The sequence below is a fragment of the Nilaparvata lugens genome, chromosome 1, assembly GCF_014356525.2.
Source record: "Nilaparvata lugens isolate BPH chromosome 1, ASM1435652v1, whole genome shotgun sequence".
Classification (NCBI taxonomy): domain Eukaryota; kingdom Metazoa; phylum Arthropoda; class Insecta; order Hemiptera; family Delphacidae; genus Nilaparvata; species Nilaparvata lugens.
In genome coordinates, this window is record NC_052504.1 from 28005875 (window position 1) to 28029341 (window position 23467).

General features: G+C 35.1%; 2 protein-coding genes across 2 annotated transcripts; one reads left to right on the forward strand and one right to left on the reverse strand.

Moving 5' to 3' along the window:
- Window positions 1-2239: 2239 nt before the first annotated feature.
- LOC111058613 (persulfide dioxygenase ETHE1, mitochondrial) lies at window positions 2240-8203 on the forward strand (the record flags this gene model as incomplete). Its single annotated transcript, XM_039424468.1, has 4 exons — window positions 2240-2501; window positions 5244-5426; window positions 6077-6193; window positions 7120-8203. Coding segments are annotated over 4 exons (606 nt in total), but the record flags the coding sequence as incomplete, so codon positions are not given.
- A 422-nt stretch (window positions 8204-8625) lies between these two features.
- Window positions 8626-22623, reverse strand: LOC111058610 (protein bric-a-brac 2). Its single transcript, XM_022346158.2, has 6 exons — window positions 22250-22623; window positions 19570-19809; window positions 17767-18087; window positions 16448-16783; window positions 15355-15564; window positions 8626-13147 (listed from the first exon to the last, which is right to left on the reverse strand). Exons 2-6 carry the CDS (start codon window positions 19801-19803, stop codon window positions 12998-13000), a joined length of 1251 nt encoding a protein of 416 aa, XP_022201850.2. The 5' UTR covers window positions 19804-19809; window positions 22250-22623; the 3' UTR covers window positions 8626-12997.
- Window positions 22624-23467: the final 844 nt, after the last annotated feature.

The window sequence follows — 23467 nt, forward strand, 5'->3', positions numbered from 1 at the left end:
CACAAAGTGTACACGATTTGTCCGAACAAACATGATTGGGTGCGAAAGGCTTGAGGCAATTATAACATAACCTTTTGTCACGGACAGCATTCCAACGATCAGTAACCTGCAACTTCAATAATTCATTACAACGATTTGGAAAATGACCAACAGAATTACAAAAACTACAAGGTGACATAGAAGAGGTAATAACCTGCATCCTAGCTTGAACATTTGATTGATTTTGATTGAACTTCGGCTTGCTATGAGCACCAACCGAGTTGGATATACTTTGCTGTACATTTCCTTGATGATGGTTAGCTGAGCTTGAAGCAACAGCTTCCATGATTTTGCATTGAGATTCCAAAAATTCCAAAATTTATCAATGGTGGGAATGTCGTGTATACCAACACTCTTTTCCATTCTCGAACAGTAGCAGTATCCAACTGCAACAACATTTTGTGCATGTACAATAAGTCCTTGATTTGGACTCCAAGTTGAAGCGCTTCGAGCGCGGTAATGTGGGACTTGCAAAAGTCAATGAATGCCCGTAATGATTGCGGACAGTTACGCTTTATGGTAGGCGGAGATTCAATTGCCGTGATGTGCCTGGCAGCAATTAGTCTCTTATTGTCATACCTCTCCCTTAAGAGGTTCCAAGCAAGCTGAAAACCATTTTCGTCAGCTTCAATGTGTTCCACTCTAGCAAGAGCTTCACCACTGAGTGATTGACGAAGATAGAAAAATTTCAATGAGTCATTAATATTATCTTGATTACCAATAATATTGGTAAAAGCACTTGAGAATGCTTGCCATTTTGAAAGCTCCCCATTGAAGCGTGGAAGCGGAATCTGAGGCAACTGAAAATTTGCCAAATGTGAGTTTTGAGATGTTGGCCGCTGGGAAGCACCAGCAGTGGCCTCATTGTTGCGTTGTCTGCTTTCAAAAGCAGTTAATGCAGCGTTTGCCTTAGAGGTAATGGAGATAAACTTATTAAGTATCTCAAAATGAGTTGAAGTGTCTTGTGCTTGCAACTCTGAATTCCATAGCTGTTCATGAATTTTATCATACTTAATTCTAAGTGAACCTAGTTCGTTTTTGACAGTCAATAATTGATAATAAGTGGCTTCAGTGTCCACAACATAATCGCTATAGCTGGTTATGAACCAATCTATTTCGTGGTGTAAATTGTCTCTTGTATTGAAAAGAGCAGAAGGCTCAGGAAGTGAATCTTCCTCATGATCGGACATGCTTAAAAACTAACAGAAAAACCTGAGTGAACGAAACGATGCTGCACTGTAGCAATGCGATTGCTGCGCCAATAAGCACCTTGGGCGCTGGTCCAGTACGCAGAGAGGCACGCCTGTGCGTTTGAGGCAAGTTGTATCAAGCTTGCTGTGCGGCGAGTCAAGTAGCGAGCTCGCAAGGCTGTGTAGTTTGCCGTGTGTTGTTTTCTCAATGCGCAATAGCCGTCTGTGACCAGTTCAGTGCGGTTCAGTCTCTCAGGGTACAAGATAGTTGATAGCTGGTGCATACACGTCGCAGCGTGCTTTGAGTTGCAGCCAGTACTGAAAATTTGAAACAAGTGTGTGAATGCTTAATATTAAACAATATAAACATACAAAGGTACAATGGAATAAAATATACTCTAGAGTGGGACCTAATCATTGGCGTCAAGCTAGACTATTAGGCACACGGTCACTGAAACCCTAAGGTTCAATGGACCAAGAAATGGGTAATAAAAGTTAACAATTATCCTAGGTAAGCACTAGATCAAAAATGAACGGGCTGGAGGACCAATTTTACAATTGGTCCAATTAACAATTATCCCAGGTAAAAACTGGATCAAGAAATCTGGCCCGGATGAACCAATTTTTATGACAGAATCCAAGGTCAGGGCAGTGGACTGTGAATGATAGTTGTTATAAATACCTACAAATCAATTTATATTTTTCAAAAAAACAGTTACAATAGCCTATAACATGTTTACAAGACAAAATTGTCGGAATCTCCCTACAAGACTGATCTGTGTGTAGGGGAGTGTTCTGATTATTTGCGTAGGTAATTCGATGAAATGGTCGAACAAACATACCCATGGCAGGATTCTAACTTTCAATCATACAATCAAACTTTCAATCAATACATATAGATACAACGCTTCAGACCACTAGGCTAAGCCGATTGGATGAATTTGTTGAAATTTAACGTTTAGATCATAACTTAATAACAAATTCATGGTGAGTGAATGATTTTCTGATCTTATAAGATTTATAAAATATTGTACCTCATATTATATAGTATAAATACTCTTTCAAAACACAATATTGTGCTTTCAGTGAATACGCACATGCACGCTGACCACATAACAGGCTCTGGTGCACTCAAGAAGATGATCCCTGGATGCAAGAGCATTATATCGAAATCGAGCGGCGCCAATGCTGACATCAAACTCGAGCCTCATGACGTCATAGAGTTCGGATCTTTCAAACTCGATGTTCGGCCCACTCCAGGCCACACAAATGGCAAGTTCCATTCAACCATAGATAAAGCATATTTGTCATCGGATAGGAAATCCGATACTAGGATGTTCAATCTGGTAGTCCACGTAGTTATGTATCACCAAGCTTGGATCTCACCGTTTCACAGAGTCCTAACATGTAGGACTACCATGTAGTAATACCCTACCAACAATTCAAAATACTGTCTTAATTTCTGAACATGTCTATGAACTTTCTACTCGCACATACTCATTCAGTTTGAGTTTCATATTTTTAAAAAGTGCATCAGTTATTCATATTGTTAGAAAGTTTTTATCAGTATAGTACGTGGATAGCACAAATCTGCATCATTGAATCCTATATATTCATCAATGAAGTATCCTTGAACTATTCAACGCAAAAATCTAAAATCCCATCTGAATTCCTCCTAGTCATTCCCTCCTCATCTAAAAAAAATTACAGCTATAGCCATAATATTGCAACTCCCCCTCCTTGAACTTTATGCAATTCAGGGATGCTCCCTGAAACCAAGTAGGCCTCACATTTAAAAATAATCTTTGCTTGATTATTTTTAGCCACATTTGAACAAATTGAAAAACTTTGTAGTCACTTAATCACTTATTAAGATGATTGATTTCTTCAATGATTAATTTCTACTCAAAATAGTATTTTTCTTTTATTTTATTTTTGAAGCCCATTCAAAAACACCATCATTTTAAAGAATTCTCCCTCTTTTCAATTAATAATATCGGGGCACCGAGCTTCGCTCGTTATTTTTACTTTCCTTGCCCTATTACCATAGGTAAGGAAAGTATTGCTTTCCAAAAAAAATTAAGGTACCCTAATTTCAAGTTTTCTATACGTTTCAAGGCCCCCTGAGTCCAAAAACATGATTTTTGGGCTCATGAGTGTTGGTCTGTGTGTGTGTGTGTGGTGTGTGTGTGTGTGTGTGTGTGTGTGTGTGTGTGTGTCTGTGAACACGATAATTCCATTTCTAATTAACCGATTGACTTGAAATTTTAAACTTAAGGTCCTTATACCATGAGGATCCGACAATAAGAAATTCAATAAAATTCAATTCAAGATGGCGGAAAAAATGGCGGATAATTTGGCGGAAAAACCATGTTTTTCTCGAAAACGGCTCCAACGATTTTCTTCAAATTTATACCATGGATAGCTATTTATAAGCCCTATCAACTGGCATGAGTCTCATTTCTGGGAAAATTTCAGGAGCTCCGTAATATTCTAGAGAAAAATGGCGGATAATGACAAAAAACCATGTTTTTCACGGTTCTCTCGAAAACGGCTCTAACGATTTTTTTCAAATTCATACCCTGTATAGTTATTTATCAGCTCTATCAACTGGCATGAGTCTTTTTCCTGGGAAACGAATGGGGGGTCCACCTCATCCTTGAGAAATGGACTTTGTAACCTTTGCATGAGGTAGGTAGGTAGAGCAGTTTATAAAAAGAACACAATCATAGTCAAGATATTTCATCTGTAGAACAGCTGTTTTGTCGACTTTTAAAAAAATCATGGAATTTCACAATTTACACAAAGGAAAAAGTACTCTGAAAACAATTATATATACATATACAGTAGTCTGATCGTAGTTGCAAATATATTGCCGCCAATCGTCATTATGTTATTCCCCTAAATTATTCTCGTTTGAGAATGAGGCTTACAGTTCAATGAGCAAGGAAAGTTGTGTGAGTCTACCACACCAGATTTTTATTTATTGATAAACAGAACACAATTATTCTCTAAAATGATCGTGTTTATATTTTACAGTTGGCTATACGTCAGCTTATGAATTTCGGGGATGCGATATATTGATTTTCCACAGAAAATCGTTCAGCGAGTTTTCCCAAGGATGAGACCTAGTCTAATCGAATTTTTATATCATAAACCTACTATGCTCCAAATTTCGTGAAAATCGTTAGAGCCGTTTTCGAGATCCGTTGAACATAAATAACCAAATATAAAAATAACCAGCTATAAAAATATGAACAGATATACATAAATTGCTCGCTTAATATAATAGGATCAATCTATTTTTTCCTCACCTCCACAGCAAGCCTGAATAAGATGGAAAAATTGTTATAACTCATACGCTTAACATTACAACATTATTACACCCTAGCTGAGCTCTGTACTAGATTTGAACATTTTCTGTTCATTTGTTCTCGATAAAGCTGAGAAAACACTAAAAAACGCTGGAAAACGCAGACTTTGGGCGTATTCTTAGTGCACCTCTAAAGGGCCAACTGAACATACCTACCAAATTTGAACGTTTTTGGTCCGGTAGATTTTTAGTTCTGCGAGTGAGTCAGTCAGTCAGTGAGTGAGTGCCATTTCGCTTTTATACTGTATATTATATATACAATATAATATATATATATATATATATATATATATAGATTTGAAAATACGCTTTTCCAATTATTATTTCTATTTCAATGCTTTTGAAAATAGGACATTTATGAACAATGGTGAACGTCTGCCGTAAATAGCATATTTGATGTGATACCAGCAATTGATGAGTCTTCGCAATGTGATATTTACCGGAATCAAATAGACTTGGAGAATCATTCAGCTCCATAACTGTGAGAGTACTGTCAATCCAAATCAGAGGTAGTCTCTGATTTTTTGACCTTGACATACCGGTACATTGTGAAATGTTTTATGTCAATTAACGAATTTCTATGTCAATGTCAATATCGTCTGTTCTAGAAATAATTAGTATTTTTGGCATTGCCATTGCAGGTTGTGTGACATACGTTGCCGAAGACCAAGGAATCGCATTCACAGGAGATACTCTCCTGATCAGAGGTTGTGGTCGAACCGATTTCCAAGAGGGAGACGCTGCTACGCTCTACGAGTCAGTACACAATCACATATTCTCGCTTCCCGAACATTTTCGACTCTTCCCTGCACATGACTATAAAGGTAAAGTATTATCTTTCACATAAAATCAGTTTCATTGTCAATATTAAGAAATTGTTAAAAGTTGGGTCTGTGTTCATTTTTTTCATTTTTGAAAAATTAATCGCATTTTATATTCGATGAGAAATATTAATCTTTTGGAGATACTATTTCCACAATAGTGAAGGATAATGAATGACTCAACTTTGGATTGTGAGTGATGGGAGACGTTTATGATCAATCAACCTTCATTTTAAATAGTATCCATTAATCTAGAAAGCTCATCATTGAAAGTAATTTATTAAATACCAGTTTTGAATAGGCTATTCAATTGTGATCGATAAATTGTTTTTTCTTTCTACGAAAGTCATGAAATGTTCTCTAACATTTATTACATCGATCTACTCTAACTATAAATGAATAATCCACAATGTGATAATTATATAATATTGTTGATGAATCTGCAAAATGGCTAATTCTCTGTAATTGGTGTTTGATGAGTTGATCTTTTGAAATGAACAGATCATCTTAAATACCTACTCTTCATATTATCAACTTAAAGAACGATAGTTTATTTTTTCCATCCACTCTCTATTTGATATAAAGTCTCAGTCTCTTACCAGTGTTTACCTTTTTTGTCTTTATTCTAATTATTTTTATTATTTCATGTCAAGGTCAAATGAGCACAACTGTTTGGGAAGAGAAGAGATATAATCCACGACTGACGAAGTCAAAAAATGAATTCATTGATTTGATGAACAATCTAAACTTGCCTTATCCAAAGAAAATTGGTAAGTCCTTCATTAAACTAACTTATGAAAACTCAAATCTACAATGTACGTTTTTTGCTCTCTTATATGTCAACAGTTCCATTTCGAACTTCTGCTTCAGTAGATCTACTGCAGTTAGTAACTTGTACTAGGGTACTGTACCATAGAGAAAAGATAGCGTATCAGTTGCATCTGTTGTATCAGTATCTCTGACTGTATATCTACGAGGCATAACTCTCCATTAAATTTATTCTCATATTTAATTTAGATGGACTTGATAGTCGGAATGTTTGTTAGTATATGTGACTTCACTCATGCAGATTACATAGAAATGTTTTCGTCTGACACTCTGGCCTGTGTTAAGTGTAGGCTACATTTGGGGTCAGTGGATATGAAACCGGCTCAAAACTTGATAATAAACAACAGAAAAGTACTTGTACTGTCGGACATGTGCGTTTTAGCTTTGTGCTTATGCGTTCTACTACCAAACAATATAAAAGAGTTTTCGTGGATCACAACTATTCTGAAAGTCATTCCAACTGACGTCTTTAATTTTCCGACACAATTCACGCACAACACCATCACTCATAACGTTTCCTGCGTTATCTTGAATCATTCATTGGTAGATTTCTTCTGAACTTTTGGTTGCAAAAAGAAATAACGCCAAACAATTAGCAAACTTCGCGGGAGACTCGAGTGAGATGTTCATGTTCTAGACGATCTATAACTCGATAACAATAATTGACGATTTGTCTGCACCGACCACAGGGCGTTTAGTGGGGATGATAAGCCATTCAGCTCTGTGGAAATCGCCCCCCTACCCCTTGTCTGTGGCTTATGATATGTGATCAGGAGATTGAAAGAAAAATGACCCTCATATTTCTGAGAATGGAATAAGTGCTAATTTTTGTTTTACAGAATAAAAATGTTGACTTTGCTTTTTGCAGATATTTCTGTACCAGCCAATAAAGTATGCGGAATACAGGATTGAATGGAAAATATTATTATGAATTCTACTACTATTGTAGAGTACACAGTACATAGCCATCACTGGTTTTTGTATTCTAAACACTGAGTATTAATCAAAGCACTGTCTTTGTAACTTCTCAATTATTCTGGTCATAAAAATTGCTCAAAACTAAACTTTTGTTAGTGAGCTGCTATACTGATCCAATAGTAAATAGATCAAATAAGTTGTGGAAGAATCCATAAATAAGGAAGGACGCACAAGAATAAACTACAGTATATATGTTGATATAGCTACTTTATATTCTGAATCAGTACATATAAAATATTCTTATATACACTTCATTACCGGACATATTATTCAATAATGTATCAAATGTGATACAAATATCCAAGGAAGCTAATTACTGGATTAATTTTTGTCTCTTATTCGTATATTTTTGTGAGCAGTTGATTAAAGTATTTAATAGTACGGTCTGCACGCCTGTACTATCACCTCTCAGAATACATTCCTGATTCCACATGTATTTATTTTACTACAGGATGAATTTATTCATTTCGTCAGTGCCTTAATAAGAATATATTATCTTTATCAGGTGCCATATGCATTCCAAATTTTATATCCTTTGCTGAATTAAATAAAAGACAAGTAAATAAGATTTAATTGTTTATCGGTCATAGAACAGTTATCTTTTAATAGTATTGACGATTGAATTGTCCAGTTGTTTTATAATCGTTAAAATCGTAAATTGTTTCATCCACAATCTGTGATTTTACCAAGCGGACTTTTAGAAGCTTTATAAATACAGTAGTTAGGTACTAAAGGTGAAATTATTATAAAATTGTTCCACTGCATTTATTGTCTTACTTTTGAATTAATCATAATAAAACGATTATAAAAAATGTTGAATTTTTTAGATTATATTATAATTGTTATTAATGAGTATTATAATACTCGTTTGTTCTCATGTTTATAATCCAGTCATTTGAAATGTACCGTAATAATTAATGTTTATTATAATTTGATTGTATGCATTTAATTGTAAATAGAATTTCTCAGTTTCATGTGTCTTTTCATTTAACCAACACTTTCATTATGTGATATTGTCCACTCCACGAAAGCTGATTAGCTGGTCCACTATTGTATCATACTCATTATTTGATAGTTAATTTTATTTATTGACTGTAATCATCAAAAACCTGTCTTAGAGATAATGAAAGGACCAATTATTTGAATCTTTCAACAAAACTGGTCAGATTTTCTGATCATAACCGATCAGATATTTCCATCAACACAATGGCAGAAGTATTTGCTATAAGTACAAATCTCAAAGCTCTGTAGTCCACATCCAATATTGTTCATTTGAAAGATATAACAAAAAAAAATTCAGTTCAACATTTATTCGTATGTGGTATTTGATCAGTTTATGTTCGATACATAAGTTCACGTGATGGGGTTCCAGGGAATAAAAATAAATATACTCAAGTTCAACTTTTACAAAATATAATTGTTCTTCGACTCCATTGTAAGAGAGTAAAAATAATTCTTCCAAGTTACATGATAGCATGCGGTAATATAGACTAAGGAGAATATTCTTAGTTTATTCTTTGGATAAAAAAATACAATACTTCAAAAACAATATACAAAAATGGATACAATAAGGATTTCACAAATAAATCAATTCTATACAAGACAATATAATAGGGGTAAAAGCAAGAAAACATAAGAGTAATTTCACACAAATCCAACTTCCAAAATTCAATCAACAACAGTCATTTTCACAGAGAAACAACTTGCATTATTTCAATCTTCATTCTTCTTTCACTTCAATTATCAAAATCTTCCGGTACAGTAGCCTATTGATTGGTAGTCTAGGAATAAACTAGAAATTGAGAGACGTATGTTCTAGAAGTATTTATGTTTTGTCCATGCATGCAAACAAAGGAACTATAAAATATAATTCAATAATTATTACTCAATGGCACATTTTCATGTTCCTTGACATGCTATGGTGAGTGAAAGTCCACTCCGAGGTAGATAGCTCAAACATATTATGGCAAGTTGAATTAAAACCTTATTTCTAACAAAATTCATCAATAACTTGCTCATCACAATCTGTTTTTTGAGATTCATAATTATATTTTCTAAACAATACCACTTTCAGAATTAACCAGAATGACTAGCAGTTATTTTAACAGCCATTTTCATTTGAATACAGATATACGGTATATTCAGCGAGGAAAATAGCCAAGGAGATGAGAAGTATGGTTAATGTGAATTGTTCACAATACAACTCTGTAGCAAAATTCGCTTTATTAACCACGCACAAGCCTAGAGCTCATGTGGGCATCACCCTCAGCAAAAAAATCTAGCCCCAAATTGATGAAAGTAGTAAATAATCCACGTAACGATCAAAGTTCTTTATAAATCAAATATTACGATTCCAATCTATTAATTGCTCCATGGGAACCAATCATCTTATTATTATCAGTCAGAGTATACTTTATCCATATCCTTCGCATTATTTTCTAGTGGTCACAATTGTAAATAATTTAAAAATATTGTAATTCTTGAAAATAGAATCATCTACATTTCAAGTGCTAAACAAATCATCATAATATAATTACACAAACCAAACAGAACTTTTCAAAATCGTCAATAAGCACAAAATAAAACATATTTATCTTGGAAGCATATTAATCTTGTTCGCCATTTTCTAAAATTTTCAAAGAAATATATTTCTTAATTTTTCGATGTTCGCCTTTTTTCCAAAAAAATGTATTTAAAACCCGTTATTTGAAGCACAGAATCTATATTCAAAGCTCATCTATATTCATTACTATTGGATGTTTTACCATGGAGAAAAGAAAGCATAAGATTATGCAATCTTTTCTCGATGGTTTCACTTATCAATAAACTTTAAAGTTCTGTTTGACTTCTGTACAGGTACAATAAACGTACTAATAAATGTTTGACATTCTCTGTACATTTTACTCAAGAAGTTACCTTACTCAGAAATTAGCAAAATATTCATTAATGTCTCCATCCCAAATACTGTAATAGCTTCATATAGAAAGTTTTTTATAGGTACTAGTAGGCCTAAACCTACTTTGAAGATTTTTAATTCTATCAAATCTAATCTTCATCTCAACTAGAATATAAATTCATTTCAAGATAGTACGTAGAAAAATATCGGAATTTAGAAAATAGGTTTTAGATATAATTTCATTTCATAATAATAATTAAGCTTTCAACTATCAGGATCCTTCTTTCAACTGGTCCTTTTCAATCTCAACTGTACATTAGAAAAATAATAATGCTTTACAAGACAATGTGATATGTCAAATATTTAATATACTTTTCCCTCATCACCAATACAATAGATGAACTTTAGATTTGAGCTTTCATGTAAATACTATGTAATATTAGATGATTATTTGATAGTATGAAAATAATTATAATGTATGGGCAATTTTTTTATTAAGATTATATATTTTTCTCTGTTAAATATCTGAAAATGTAGGTACTACAGAAAAATGTATAAATTATTTATTAATCAACACAGCAGGCACTTCAATGACCAATTGAATAGAATGTAGATATTTGTATGGACACGAGAACTCTTCATCCAAAACGCATGTCAAATTAGGGAGAGTACGTTCTTCATTAACAATATGGCAATGTGAATGATGACAAAACAAAAATAAAAATAGAAAATAAAGATTGAAAAAATAAAATTATAAGGATTGTTGGAAAAAGTCGAGAATTGTTCAAATGTATGGAATAATCGAAAGTCTATAAATTGATGAACTCAAAACTTATAACACGAAAAAATTGGCTTCTGTCTACAATATTCAAATCAAGCCGTGGTTTTTATTTTCAATCATTGTGATGTTTTTGGGACTAATGAAGATTCGATTTATCCCGATTTGACGACTAGGTTACATAGTACTGACCAGACAGTGGTCAGTAACTGACACGTTCACCCGGTTGGAGTGCAATACCTTACTGTCCTTTTCTGTTCGCACTACAGCTCCACCTATACACTATAACCAAGGCATTAGTCCAATTTTCAAATGAATGATTACATAATTTTATTGATAGGTAATATTGAATATTGGTTGAGATTTCACCAATTTCTCATTACCAATATGCAATAGTAATAATAGCGTTTCAACTATTTGGTAACAAATAATACGGTAAAATTAAAATATTAAATTGAATACTTGGCCAGATAAACATTGATGTATGATTAAAAGGAATGTTGGTTATTCTGATATGATACAGTAGTAGAAAAAATACAAATAAATAAAATTATCATGATCAACTTGATCCAGAAAGTGCTTATCAAATAGACTATGGTAAGATTGCAGTTTTACTGTAAACGAGTAAAATAGTTAGTAAGAACTATGAAATTTAATCTTTTGCTTTGAAAGCTCCGACGGTTTAAATGATATCAAGATATAATTTTGCCAGTTAACACTTTTGGGTGAGAAATTAATTTTTTTAAATTAAATGCTACACCACTTGCGAATATTTGAATAGTAAGCATATTCACCTCATACAATAAAATAATAGTTTTATCATAATATACTTTTCAAAATAAAACACGACATCCTTCTCTAGATTAAATATGGAACAAAAATAATCATTACCAACGTTGAAATAAGTAAATCAAATGGTTTGGTTTATCAAATTAAATTATTTCATTCAGATACAGATAAATAAAACATTCCAAGTCTTAATGGGGCTTCTCAACATTCATTCTTCAATACTCACAGTTGAACTCATTCATTCGTTCGTTACTGGTATGGTTGAGCATGAAAAGATAAGTACACTAGGTTCAAGTAATGACGACATTTTTGTAATACGTACTTATTATAACGACGATGATTCAGCTGGTTGAACAAAATGTTCAACTAATGGCATTATAGTATACTATCTATGAAACATATGTTAGTAAATGATTAGGATTTAGCTCAATGAAATGGTCATATAAACCTTGAATATTGTAACACACAGTAGGGATCACGCGTAGGTTCAAACTGGAGAGCTGTGAGGCCTGACGTGACCCTGAATTCTCCCCCTCATCACAGTGTATTAGAACTTTAGTAAATACTATTACAGGAATATCACGGTTACATGGTGTATATAGTCTTGGTATGCTCTTTGTTGTGTTTTCTCGTGATTCCTGATAATGTGTTTGTTTGTGTAATCTTGTATTTCTTATATACTGTGTTATTTACAACTTAATTTATAATATTCTCAAAGATGAGTTTGTTTTGAACTGTGAATAGTATAGATATACTCATACCTAAGCCCCTATACTCATTATAGAGATCAGAGTGAGGTTACTGCCAAAGATAAGTTTGTTTTGAACTGTGAATAGTATAAATATACTCATACCCATGTCCCTATACTCATTATAGAGATCAGAGTGACGTCACTGCCACGGCAGCATACTGTGAATCTAGTCCGTAATCCCTACCGGGTGTTCTAGTATCCGAGATAGAAACCATCAATCGGTTGTATGGAGCAAGTGTTAGTAAACATTGAACGACAAATATTTACAATAAGTGTCTTTGAATTTCTTTCTTTCCGAAAGTCGTAGCCAGAATGCAAGAATTGACTTGAGTCACGTTTATCCCGATAAAGTTGTTTTGCAGAGTTTAGAACACAGCCTGATTGAGAAGATCGTTCAGTTGTTTGCAAGTAGAAATGACTGTTTTTGAGCGAAGTTAACGCGCCCAAGCTGAATCGGGATCGACGGGACGTATCTTGCGAGGCCGGCCGCGCTTGCGTTTGACGGGCGGTGCGTCTGCGGCTGCGGCGGCCCCTGGCTGCGACTGGGCCAAACATCATGTGCTGGCCGCAGCGGCCGCCGGACTGATGGTGACATCGTTGAAGCGACCCGGCAGGCCGAGGGCGTTCATCGACATGCCAGCCGACTCGAACATGCTGTTCTCGTTGTTCATTGTCAGGCTGAAGTCGGTTGGCACCATTGGATGCTGCAACAAATAAAATCAAATCAGCGCGTGCCATCTCACAGGAGAAGACCAATTCTTAATAGTTTATGTATCAAATTTTCGATCCATTAATAGATTTCCTTTCCTTCAATGAAATGAGTGTTCCTTTCCCACTCAGTCATAGTTGATAATGATATTGTATGTGTCAATGCATAAATAAATAAGAAATAAATTTTCATCTATTATAAATGAACAATTTGGCTGATCGACGGCTGAAGTCTCGGTTACCCGGTGTGAAGACAATACCTTCTAAAATCCGTTCCATATTATAAAGAGTTGGGCAGGGAGGTAAGGATGATTTGAAATAACAGTTACACACTCATTTTCAAACTAAACTCAAAATTTCATTTTTTAGTTTGTACCTTGGATTTTGCCATTATGAAAATTAAAGAGGAAAAAATTAAAACATTGATAATGTACGAAAAATAACATTTGCTAACTTAAATGCTTTCCGTTTTTGTCCATACACTCTTGTAAGACGTTGTGAGAAGTTGTCCATACTCCTTTGGAGCATTGCATGTGGTACCGCTCAAACTTATTGTGTTACTGTTTCACTCAGGGCTTCAAGGGTTTGTGGTTTGTTTATGTATACATGTACTTTTAGGTAGGCCCACAAGACTTATTGTTGGCCCTTACTTTTTTCGAGAAAACGGTCGAACCGTGACAGTCGATACGGATCGTTACCTAAAGATGCTGCGTGAATTTTTTCTGACAAATTGAGAAGACGACGTATCAACGTCAATACTGTATGGTTTCAACAAGATGAGACGACATGCCATACATCGAGAGCAGCTATGGAATTTCTAAGGCAGACCTTCCTTGGACGCCTCATTTCGTTGCGTGGAGATGTGAAGTGGCCTCGTCGGTCACCGGACCTGTCACCTTGTGACTATTTTCTATGGGGCTACCTAAAGGCATAGGCATACATAAACAAATCACGAACCCTTTAAGCCCTGAGTGAAACAATAACATAATAAATTCGAGCGTTACCACGTGCAATGCTTCAGAGGAGTATGGACAACTTCTCACACGTCTACAGGAATGTATGGACAAAAACGGACAGCATTCAACAGATGTTATTTTTCGTATATAATCAATGTTTAAATTTTTTCCTCTTCAATTCTTATAATGGCAACATCCAAGGTACACACACACAAAATAAATTTTGAGTTTCGTTCAAAAATGAGTGTGTAACTGTTATTTTAAATCATCTATACCTCCCTGCCCAACCCTGTACTAAGAAATGATAGCTATCAATCAAATTCCTCCTTATTTCCAATACCTTGCTAATTTTTGTGAAGTGTTTAAAGTGATCAAGGTACTTCAATTGAAAAGTCTCACTCTACTGATATGTGAGGAAATTATATAAAAAGGAAACTGGTTTTTTCTTCTAAGATATTGTTGCTCGCCATGTTAATTTTATTATGAATTTGATTTCATAATGTTTTCAAAATAGAGATAACATTTAGAGAATTCACATCTTAACTGTATCAATCAACATGAATGTTTTCATAAAGTCGAACACAATATTACCACTTTCCATAACAACAGTAACATTCAGTAAATGTTTACATGGGATATCGTAAAAAAATGCTGAATCCTTCTTGAATAAGACCTTGAGCTCAGGGATAATGATCAATTGACGGGTGGCTTCTAGGACCTCCACTGTACCTTTTCCGCTATACATATTCAAATTCAATTAATCAAGTATTTCAAGTTTACCATGTTAGTTTATGACAATGATCATTCTTTTAGTTACATAACATTTCAATAGACATTGTTTTACAATGTTGATAATTTTTGACAATTCAAATTTGCTAGTTTGAATTGAAGTGCAACTTAATTTTTCATTCACAAACAACAGTGAAAATAATCACATAAGCTTCAATGGAACAATTCCCATTCATACCAGCCGATTGAATATGAATAATCTAATTAAAACTTATTGAATTATATTTTCCCTGTTGTGTGCGAACCCAGCTATATTCAATGGATAAATAAAGGATTGTTAATCTGGAAATTGAAACCAAAATATTTCTAAATAATGAATAAACGTTAAAAAAGGCATTTGGATTTTTAACTTCAAGATAAATAAAAGTAGCCCTCGCCAAAAAAAATAGTAGATTGTTAATTTTGATTTGGGATATTATTAAAGTTTTTACAATGACACACATAATGGTAGTACTGACCAGTCTGGGTCGTCCACGCGGCTTTTTGTCGGTGGTGGGGGTGAGGCCAGAGTGCTGCATGGTCATGTGCGACTTGAGCTTGTCTGAGCGCGAGAACTGCTTCGGACAGAGTGTGCAGGCGTAGGGTCGCTCGCCCGTGTGCACACGCACATGCCGCTGCAGGTGTGACAGTCGCAGGAACGACAGGTCGCAGTAGTCGCAGCGGTGTGGCTGGGCGGACACAACAAACAACACTCAAAAAATGGTTCATAAAATTTCGATGCTTGTTATAACTTTATTCATAGTCAGTCAAACATAAATTTGCATAACAGCGTCAAAGTTGACATGGAACACGTTACACCCGACACATCGAACATTGGTCATAAATTTTGGATGATTATAATAACTTCATTCATAGTCAAACACAAATTTGCTAAACAGAGTCAAAGTTAACATGGAACACGTTACACCGATCAATGAATATGTTAGCGATACTGAGATTCACTTCTGCATTGATTGTTCACTTCAGCGTTGGTTGAATGTGATGCATTTATGTTATATATTCAATTTATAAGGAACGTTGACAGTTTGATGTCAGTGTAAAATATTTCAACAAGCCAAACATTTCCATTGTATTGTACTGTTTTTGAAATAATATAATAGTAATTAAATAAATAATAATAATAATGGTTCAATGCAAATTGAAGAGACGCAACGTTTCTTTGCATTGAACCATAATATATTTATGTACCAGTGGCGTAAAAGTGACAAAAGTACGTGCCACGTCCGTGCCGTATATGCCACTTCGGTCATCTTCGGTGTGAATTGGGGCTAATATCTTTATTTTCAAGTGGGCCATCAAATCAAATTTTATTATTATTATTTCAAAAGCGATACAAAACTATAATTTATCAATGTAATTTTCTTGGGAGATACACTCCTACAATAGATACATTTATTAATCCTCTGTTTATTGTGAACAATTTACGTTTTTGAATAATAATACCAAAGGTTAGAAAACCTGTGTGGGTGACTAGGGAAATGTATTGTTTGAGTTCGTTATGTATATCCACCAATGAAACCTCTTGCTCAGTAGGAGAAAGACAGTAAATACCTTCTCGCCGGTATGCGTCTGCAGATGTCTGCGCAGGTTCTGTCTACTGTGGAAGTTCTTGTTGCAGATGAGACAGAAAGTGGTCTCCTCGTGGTGCTCTAACAGCGCCAAGGCAGTCTGCTGCTGTAGCTTCTCATCCGCCCCCACTCCCGCCTCGGCCCCCGGGTGGAACATGTTGGCGGCGTTGATGACGTCATCGCACGTACCTCCCCCCTCGCTCTCCACGCCCGAAGGCTCCTCCTTGATGACTGGGTGCAGTGGCATGGCCCCCTGGTTCGAGTCAGACTCCATCAGTGTCTGGCTCGAGTTGGATTCGTTCTGTGATTGCGATTCTTCCTGCAAACATCAGTTAATGATGAAATGATACCTGGCTGGAATGGATAACATCATGATTGAGTGAGGCTGTTCAGAGAATTACTGGTGGACGAAGAGGTAAAGACGCTCGGCTAGCAAGTAAAAGGTACCGGGTTCGATTCCCGGTCTGGGCACAGTTTTTGGATAGTTTCACTCAACGAATTTCCTTCTGCTATTTACTACTTCAGTCAATACTTGCAGTAGCAGAAGACCTTAGTTCTATTTATTTATAGAGCTTTCATTGGATGTTCTAAATAATTTTCATTATCAGTCTTCCCGGGCTGACAAATAATTTTTGTACAGTAGCGCTCATCGAATTTCCATCTAGCTGTTTACCCTGTTGTCAATATTTGCAGTAGCAGAAGTCTTCGGGGTGATTTACAGCATTTAATATCGTTTCATAATAATAATTATTATTATAAAATGGAATAAGTTTCAACCAATATCAATACAAATCTTTATGAATCTAGTCACCGGTATCTTGCTGTGTCTACTGGCAAAAAGACACAAGTACCGTACACAACTTTTTAAAAAATCAAATTTTTGATGATCGTTTAAGAACAAACATGATAATAAAAAAAAACTACTTAATGAGTATGCTTGATTCAATTTGAACTTGCAACGAGAATCTTTCCAATCCAAAGGTGATTTGAATTTAGATAAAAACTGACTTATTTTTGAATTGTGTTTCCATTCCATTTCGAAGTTCAAACCATTTATCAGAGATCGACAAAACTTTAACACTTTGGAAAGAGTAGTTGGAGAAAATTCGGCAATTGTTTTTTTTTTCATTTGACGACTTTGGCAATTCGGGAAGAATAGTTGATGAATGCATGCCATCAATGTTAATGAAATTTGAACAACGTTGCAAATCCTTCCTATCTAAGAAATTAACTTTCAACGTATGATCTGAAAGTTGTGTGGAATCGATAATTTTGCTACTGTCAAAAAGGTTGTATACTCACTTCAATTGGTTCAGTGTTCTGGCTGTTTTCATTGGTATTATTTTTACTTTTCTTGTTGTTATAGAAGAGTCCATCTGGTGAAAGAAGGGTTTCAACCTTCCAGTGTTTTTCCGATTTTCCGTTATTCAGTCTTCTGTCATTGTCGAATCTCCTCTTCCTTTCATTTGGCTGGCCAGCGGAATTGCCATTGGCGAAGGGCTGTTGCTTCTGAACAAGTCCCTTCACTTGCAGCTCACTGGCCACATTCAACAAAATCTCCAAGTCATCTTCTTGAACATCGACTGAGCCTATGTACATGTACTCCAATAATGTTTGCATTTCCTGCAATAAAAACAAACTGATATAAAAATCGATGAATCGAAAAATGTATTTTGGGTATGCGAAGTGCGACAGAATAGTGATTCCGAAATATTGAAAATACTGAGTTCAGTAGTTGAATTAATCAATATAAATACTGTATTGTCATTGATCATACTGTTAACTATTTATAAAAGTGTAGGCCTAAATAAAAAATAAAATCCAGACTAGTGTTCTATCTCGGAGAACTGTGAAGAATGTATATTTTATAGAAGGCAATTATGATTATGGCTGGAGCAACTTATCAGGTGTTGCCTGTCTATCTGAAGTCCAGGAAGAAAGAAAGTGGGAAAAAATGTTTATTCATTTTTTCAACAAATACATTATCAAACAAATCGTATTTAAATTTAATTGGAGGAAAATGTCTCGTCACATGATTTTACCTGTGGAACTGAGGTGAAAAAATAAACACAGGCCGAAGACATCTCAAGGTATTTTTAGTGATCTTAAGGTATAAGGATACATAATTGTATTTCTAAAAAGCTTGATAAGGTATGCGTTCTTACTATTGCTTGAAATTTCTCAAAAGGGACAAGTATTGGTAAATACTTTAAAATCCATATTATGAGTAACTGTTACTTAGAACGTGGATCACAAAAGTATTAATTGAACAAAACTGGTTTCTATTAACTCAAGATGAAGGCCCATAGCGAAGTCTTGAACAGCAAAAATGCGTATTATGTTCCGTGCAAACTTGTCCCGTTGCAGGACGAGGCTTTATGCTATTTTAATATAACAATAGGAGCACACTGCGTTGCTGTTTTATGCTGATTCTATCAAAAAGACATACACTCTCTTTTTCGCTCTTTCTCACACAATCAACTTACAAGCTCTCTGAATTCTGTGAAATATGGCAGCACTGTAGGCTACTCCATAAGAGCAATACTACAATATAAGGTTTGCACAGACTATAGATACAAGAGCCAGATGCCGGCCAGATAGCCAAGTTGTAAGGCGTTGCACCCTTCAAGTCTGCTAGTACTGCCTGGTCGCGGGTTCGAATCCAGCCGAGTTCCATCGAATAGGCGTGTACGTTTGATCATTAAATAATAATTCACCCTCGAACTTCTCATCACCCACGCACAAGCAAATTCTCATGAGGTCATCATCCACAATAAAAAAATAAAAAAATAGAAAGAGTATATTATAGCCGACTATTATAAGAGTATTATTATACTCTTTTTACCCTCTGTCCCACCTTTTCCATCTGTTACTAATGTGTCCATGCCAAACAATACCTTTTGTGGATGAACTATGAGAGTTGAATAATTTTGAGAATACAGATTAGTGTTGAGCTTACGATCAGGAAATAAGTAATTTCTAAGAAATAGTAGGAAACCAAAATAAATATGATATTGTAGTTTTAAAATGAAAAATTATTCAAATTGGCATATTAATTTTCTATAGATTATAAATCATAAATTATAAATAATAATAGGCTGTTACCTGTAGCTGGATGCCCTTTAGTATGACGACGGGATGTTTGCATGGATTATCCCTGAAAACAGCCTCAAAGTAAGGACTGCAGGCGGAGAGGACCAGCTTGTGGGCCTTGAGCATGCCATCGCTGCACGACAGAGTCACATCCACTAGATTCTGCTCGTTGTAGATGCTTTCAAATAATGTGCGCAAATTCTGAAGGTGATTATTCCAACGCAGATGGAATGATTTATTAGCCATTTTTCACTGAAAACAAAGGAAAAAATTATTTTAATGATAAGCAAAGTACTGAAATGTTTACTTCAAATAAATAATGAGGTAGGCCCACCGTGACTAACGTAACTTTTAAATTATTTTCATCACAAATTCTTTTATAAAAATAAGAGATTTGGTATTACGGTCGTTTACACTATATAAATCTATGTATCTTCGAAAATACTTGGAACCTTTTGATTCACAGTTTGAATTTAAACTTCTTTTAGCGAATATAATAATTATTATAAAAAGACCCACCACATAATATAAAATACCATATATATATGATACCGTATACGGTATAAATAGGTTCAACCGTTAGATATCAATAGAATTTCCAACAAAATTTTAAATAGAGCTCATGAAATTTATGAGAGCTTCAGCATTAACATTAATTTGAAAATTAATCATATACTATGAATCATATGTACCGTATATGATGTATTACCTAATGAAATACCTAGCCTATAGCCTATAGGCCTATATAGCGCGTTATTAGATTATTAGGACAAAGAGTTTGCATCAAGTGACTGAGCGAGTCTCTAAGAATAATTTTGTTATTGCATTCACCTCACCTCACTCTCACTATAGGGACACCACATTTTTGCGGGCGGCTGGTGCCTCACTAGGGTCGCCAGCCAGCGACCATTCCTGGTGTGTCACTGATGTCCCATCTTACTTTACTTCTGTCTGGTGTCCCACTGGCGACCCAGTCTGGTGTCCCTATTCACCGACGGGCTCAAGACTTTGAAAATACGGACTTTAATTGAAAACCCCCGGGAACAGGGGGATACGTACCCACAAATATTTAATAAGATGGTTTTGACCAACTCACCCCCCCCCAATATTTTTGGCCAACGCAGGTGTCCCAATTTATCTATAGGCTCAATAGTGAATACTTTGAAAATATGGGCGTAGACTTTTTGAGAAACCCCGGGGACAGGGGGATACGTACCCCCATATATTTAGTAAAATAGTTTTGACCCCCCCCCCCCAATATTTTTGGCTGGCCAAAACAGGGTTAGGACAACATTTCTGTTATTGCATACGGTACCATTAATGGCTGGTGTTAATCTAAATAGGCACTATACAGTGTTACGGCCACCGAGGTAACATACAGTATAAGATTTGTGCCATTTTAAAGGAAGAATCTGAAACTATTGAAGTCACCGAACACTATTAAGATAGTCACTATTCAGTCGTATTTTTTCAAGTAAAACTTTTTATTGCTGGCTTGTCTATTTTATTGTAGACATATTTCATGAATTGAATATTTTTTGCTTACTGCAGTGCAATAAAACCAGTCACATAACGATGAGAATATAGTTGAACTCCCGCTCCTACTCCACAATTCAATTTCAAACAAAAAACTAATGCAACCGAAAATAAATGTAATTTTTTTATTCAGATTCTCTCTGATAAGCCTGAAAAATGAATACCGGATCATTATATTATTTTCGAGGTGTCCCTCGCGCGCAACCCCAAATAGCCTATTCATTACTTGAATAGATATGAAAGGCTGTGCAAAGGCTTAAAATAAACTTTCTACTAGTGATATTTTTCAAAGTTTTTCGATTTGTATATCATCAAGCTATCAAAATGAAAAAGTTTTCTCAGGAAAACATTTTTTCCCGATCATTGCTTTTTGAGATATGAGCGCCTGAAGTTTAAATTTTTGTTAGAGAACATTTCATATTCGGTAAGAGATAAATCCATGAGAATTAGAGGATGGATTTCTTCATGGTATTGTTGATTTAGTAAAACGAAAATTTTCTGAAAATATCAATTTTTGAAAAAGTTGTTCAATTTACGAAAAATTAAAATAACACAACTAAAAGTTATTTTTAGTAAATTGAATAACTACGGTACGCTATCTTAAAAAATTATATTTTCAGAAAATTTTTGTTTTACTAGATCAGCAATATTATATTTAACAACGCATAAGTTATACGGTTGCATAATAATAGGCCTAACATGAATATATTATTCAGGAATAGCCTAGAATAATATTCACTAAGCAAAACATAACCTCTTCGTTGCAAAAGCTTGTCAAGTTCAAGTTCAAAAGCGTTTAGGTAGACTACCGTACCGATCTGTGAGCTGAATGTATCATCATTAAAAATTTATAAAAGAGTTAAATGTATTCTGGAGATATACGATTGAAAATGTTCTGATTGATCGCTTAATAAAATAATTTGGTGTTTTCACCGCATAAATAAACAAAATCATATAGAATTGGTGCAGCATCTACCATACTTTGCATACGGTACAAAACTATTACAAGGTCATCTCATTGCATCATAATGCATGCACACACACACACAACAGAACGAAAACTATAGAAGAGGACAGAGAAACTTGGATGCTTTTTGTGTGTGTGTTTGGTGAAGGGAAGACGCGCGGCGAAGGGTAGGACACAAAAAATACTCACATTCTGTTTTCAGGTTGCTTGTATCGAAGAAATGAATAATGTTTTGGTTTGAAAAACTACAAAATCACAGTTTCCACAAATCACTTATTAAATAACTTACTGTACGCAAATCGTGCTGGTAATGATATCCCACTAAACTCACATGATACACACCAAGCAAAAGCACAACACAATAACGCACGAGAACTACAAGCTGAGACAGGGAAAGGGAACGCAACACAGTCACAGTTGAGGAACGATGTAGAGGGTCCCGTTATTCGAGTCAAACTAAACTGCGTGGGGAGGCTCACTCTCACTGTGGCTGTGGCTTTGGCTTTGGCTCTCCACCAGAGGCAAGCAGGCAAGCGATCTCGGCCGACAGCCTGTAGGGCCCCCACTGAAATAGGGGGAACTTTGGAGGGGGGACTGACGTCAAAAAAATGCTGGTACAGCCCGACTCAAAATCTCTCCCCGAGTTTTGCTCGCCCCTATGTTCTTAAATTCATCCTTGCCACACCGAAGCACCCGCATACCCTACCCTGCCCAGCCCAGTCCTGTCAAGTAAAGTGGGACGGACCCCTACGGGACGATATGCGCTTCGATTCTGCAAGACCAAAAGACCCCCGCAGCCAACAGTTTCTTATTAACAACAAAACTAGACAGCCATGGAACCAACCAGCCTGGCTCGTTGCCACTCACAAAAACATGAATTCTCCCTCATCAAAAGAAAATAAAAAACATTTAAATTGGTCATAAACTTAGTTATGTTCCTTCCCTAAGAAGTTTAGTTGAACATACCAATATATTCCAGCTTGAACGCAAGTTTCCCAAAATGATTTTCACTGCTGAAAATTTACAAATTATAATTATTCATTTTTTCTATTTCATTATCAATATATAATTATTTTCGGGGGGGGGGTTCATTTTAAGAATTTGTTACAACCTAGTGTAGAGTATTTCTATAGTACCTAACTTTATTTCTATGCTCTACCAAATTTAACCAATATTAGGTACTTCCATATCCAGAAAGAAATCTCACTGCTCCAATATAGTTTTATCATTTTCAAAAATTAGTTTACTTTTTACTGATGTAAACTGATTATAAATGGATATCATATTATTTCAAATCAAAAAGATTTCCCAGCTTCAACAAACAATTTACCGTATCTCAGATAATAGAGTTTAGGTACTTTCAGTTATTGTGATAATTTATTACGAGTTCATTTATTCGTTACGTGT

Excerpts from the sequence above, each read along its gene's own strand:
- LOC111058610 (XM_022346158.2), bottom strand. The coding sequence starts at position 19,803 with ATGGCTAATAAATCATTCCATCTGCGTTGGAATAATCACCTTCAGAAT. Across the intron at positions 16,784-17,766 it reads AGAACACTGAACCAATTGAA|GAAGAATCGCAATCACAGAA; the intron begins GTGAGTATACAA and ends TGATGTTTGCAG. Across the intron at positions 13,148-15,354 it reads CGCGTGGACGACCCAGACTG|CATCCAATGGTGCCAACCGA; the intron begins GTCAGTACTACC and ends TATTTGTTGCAG.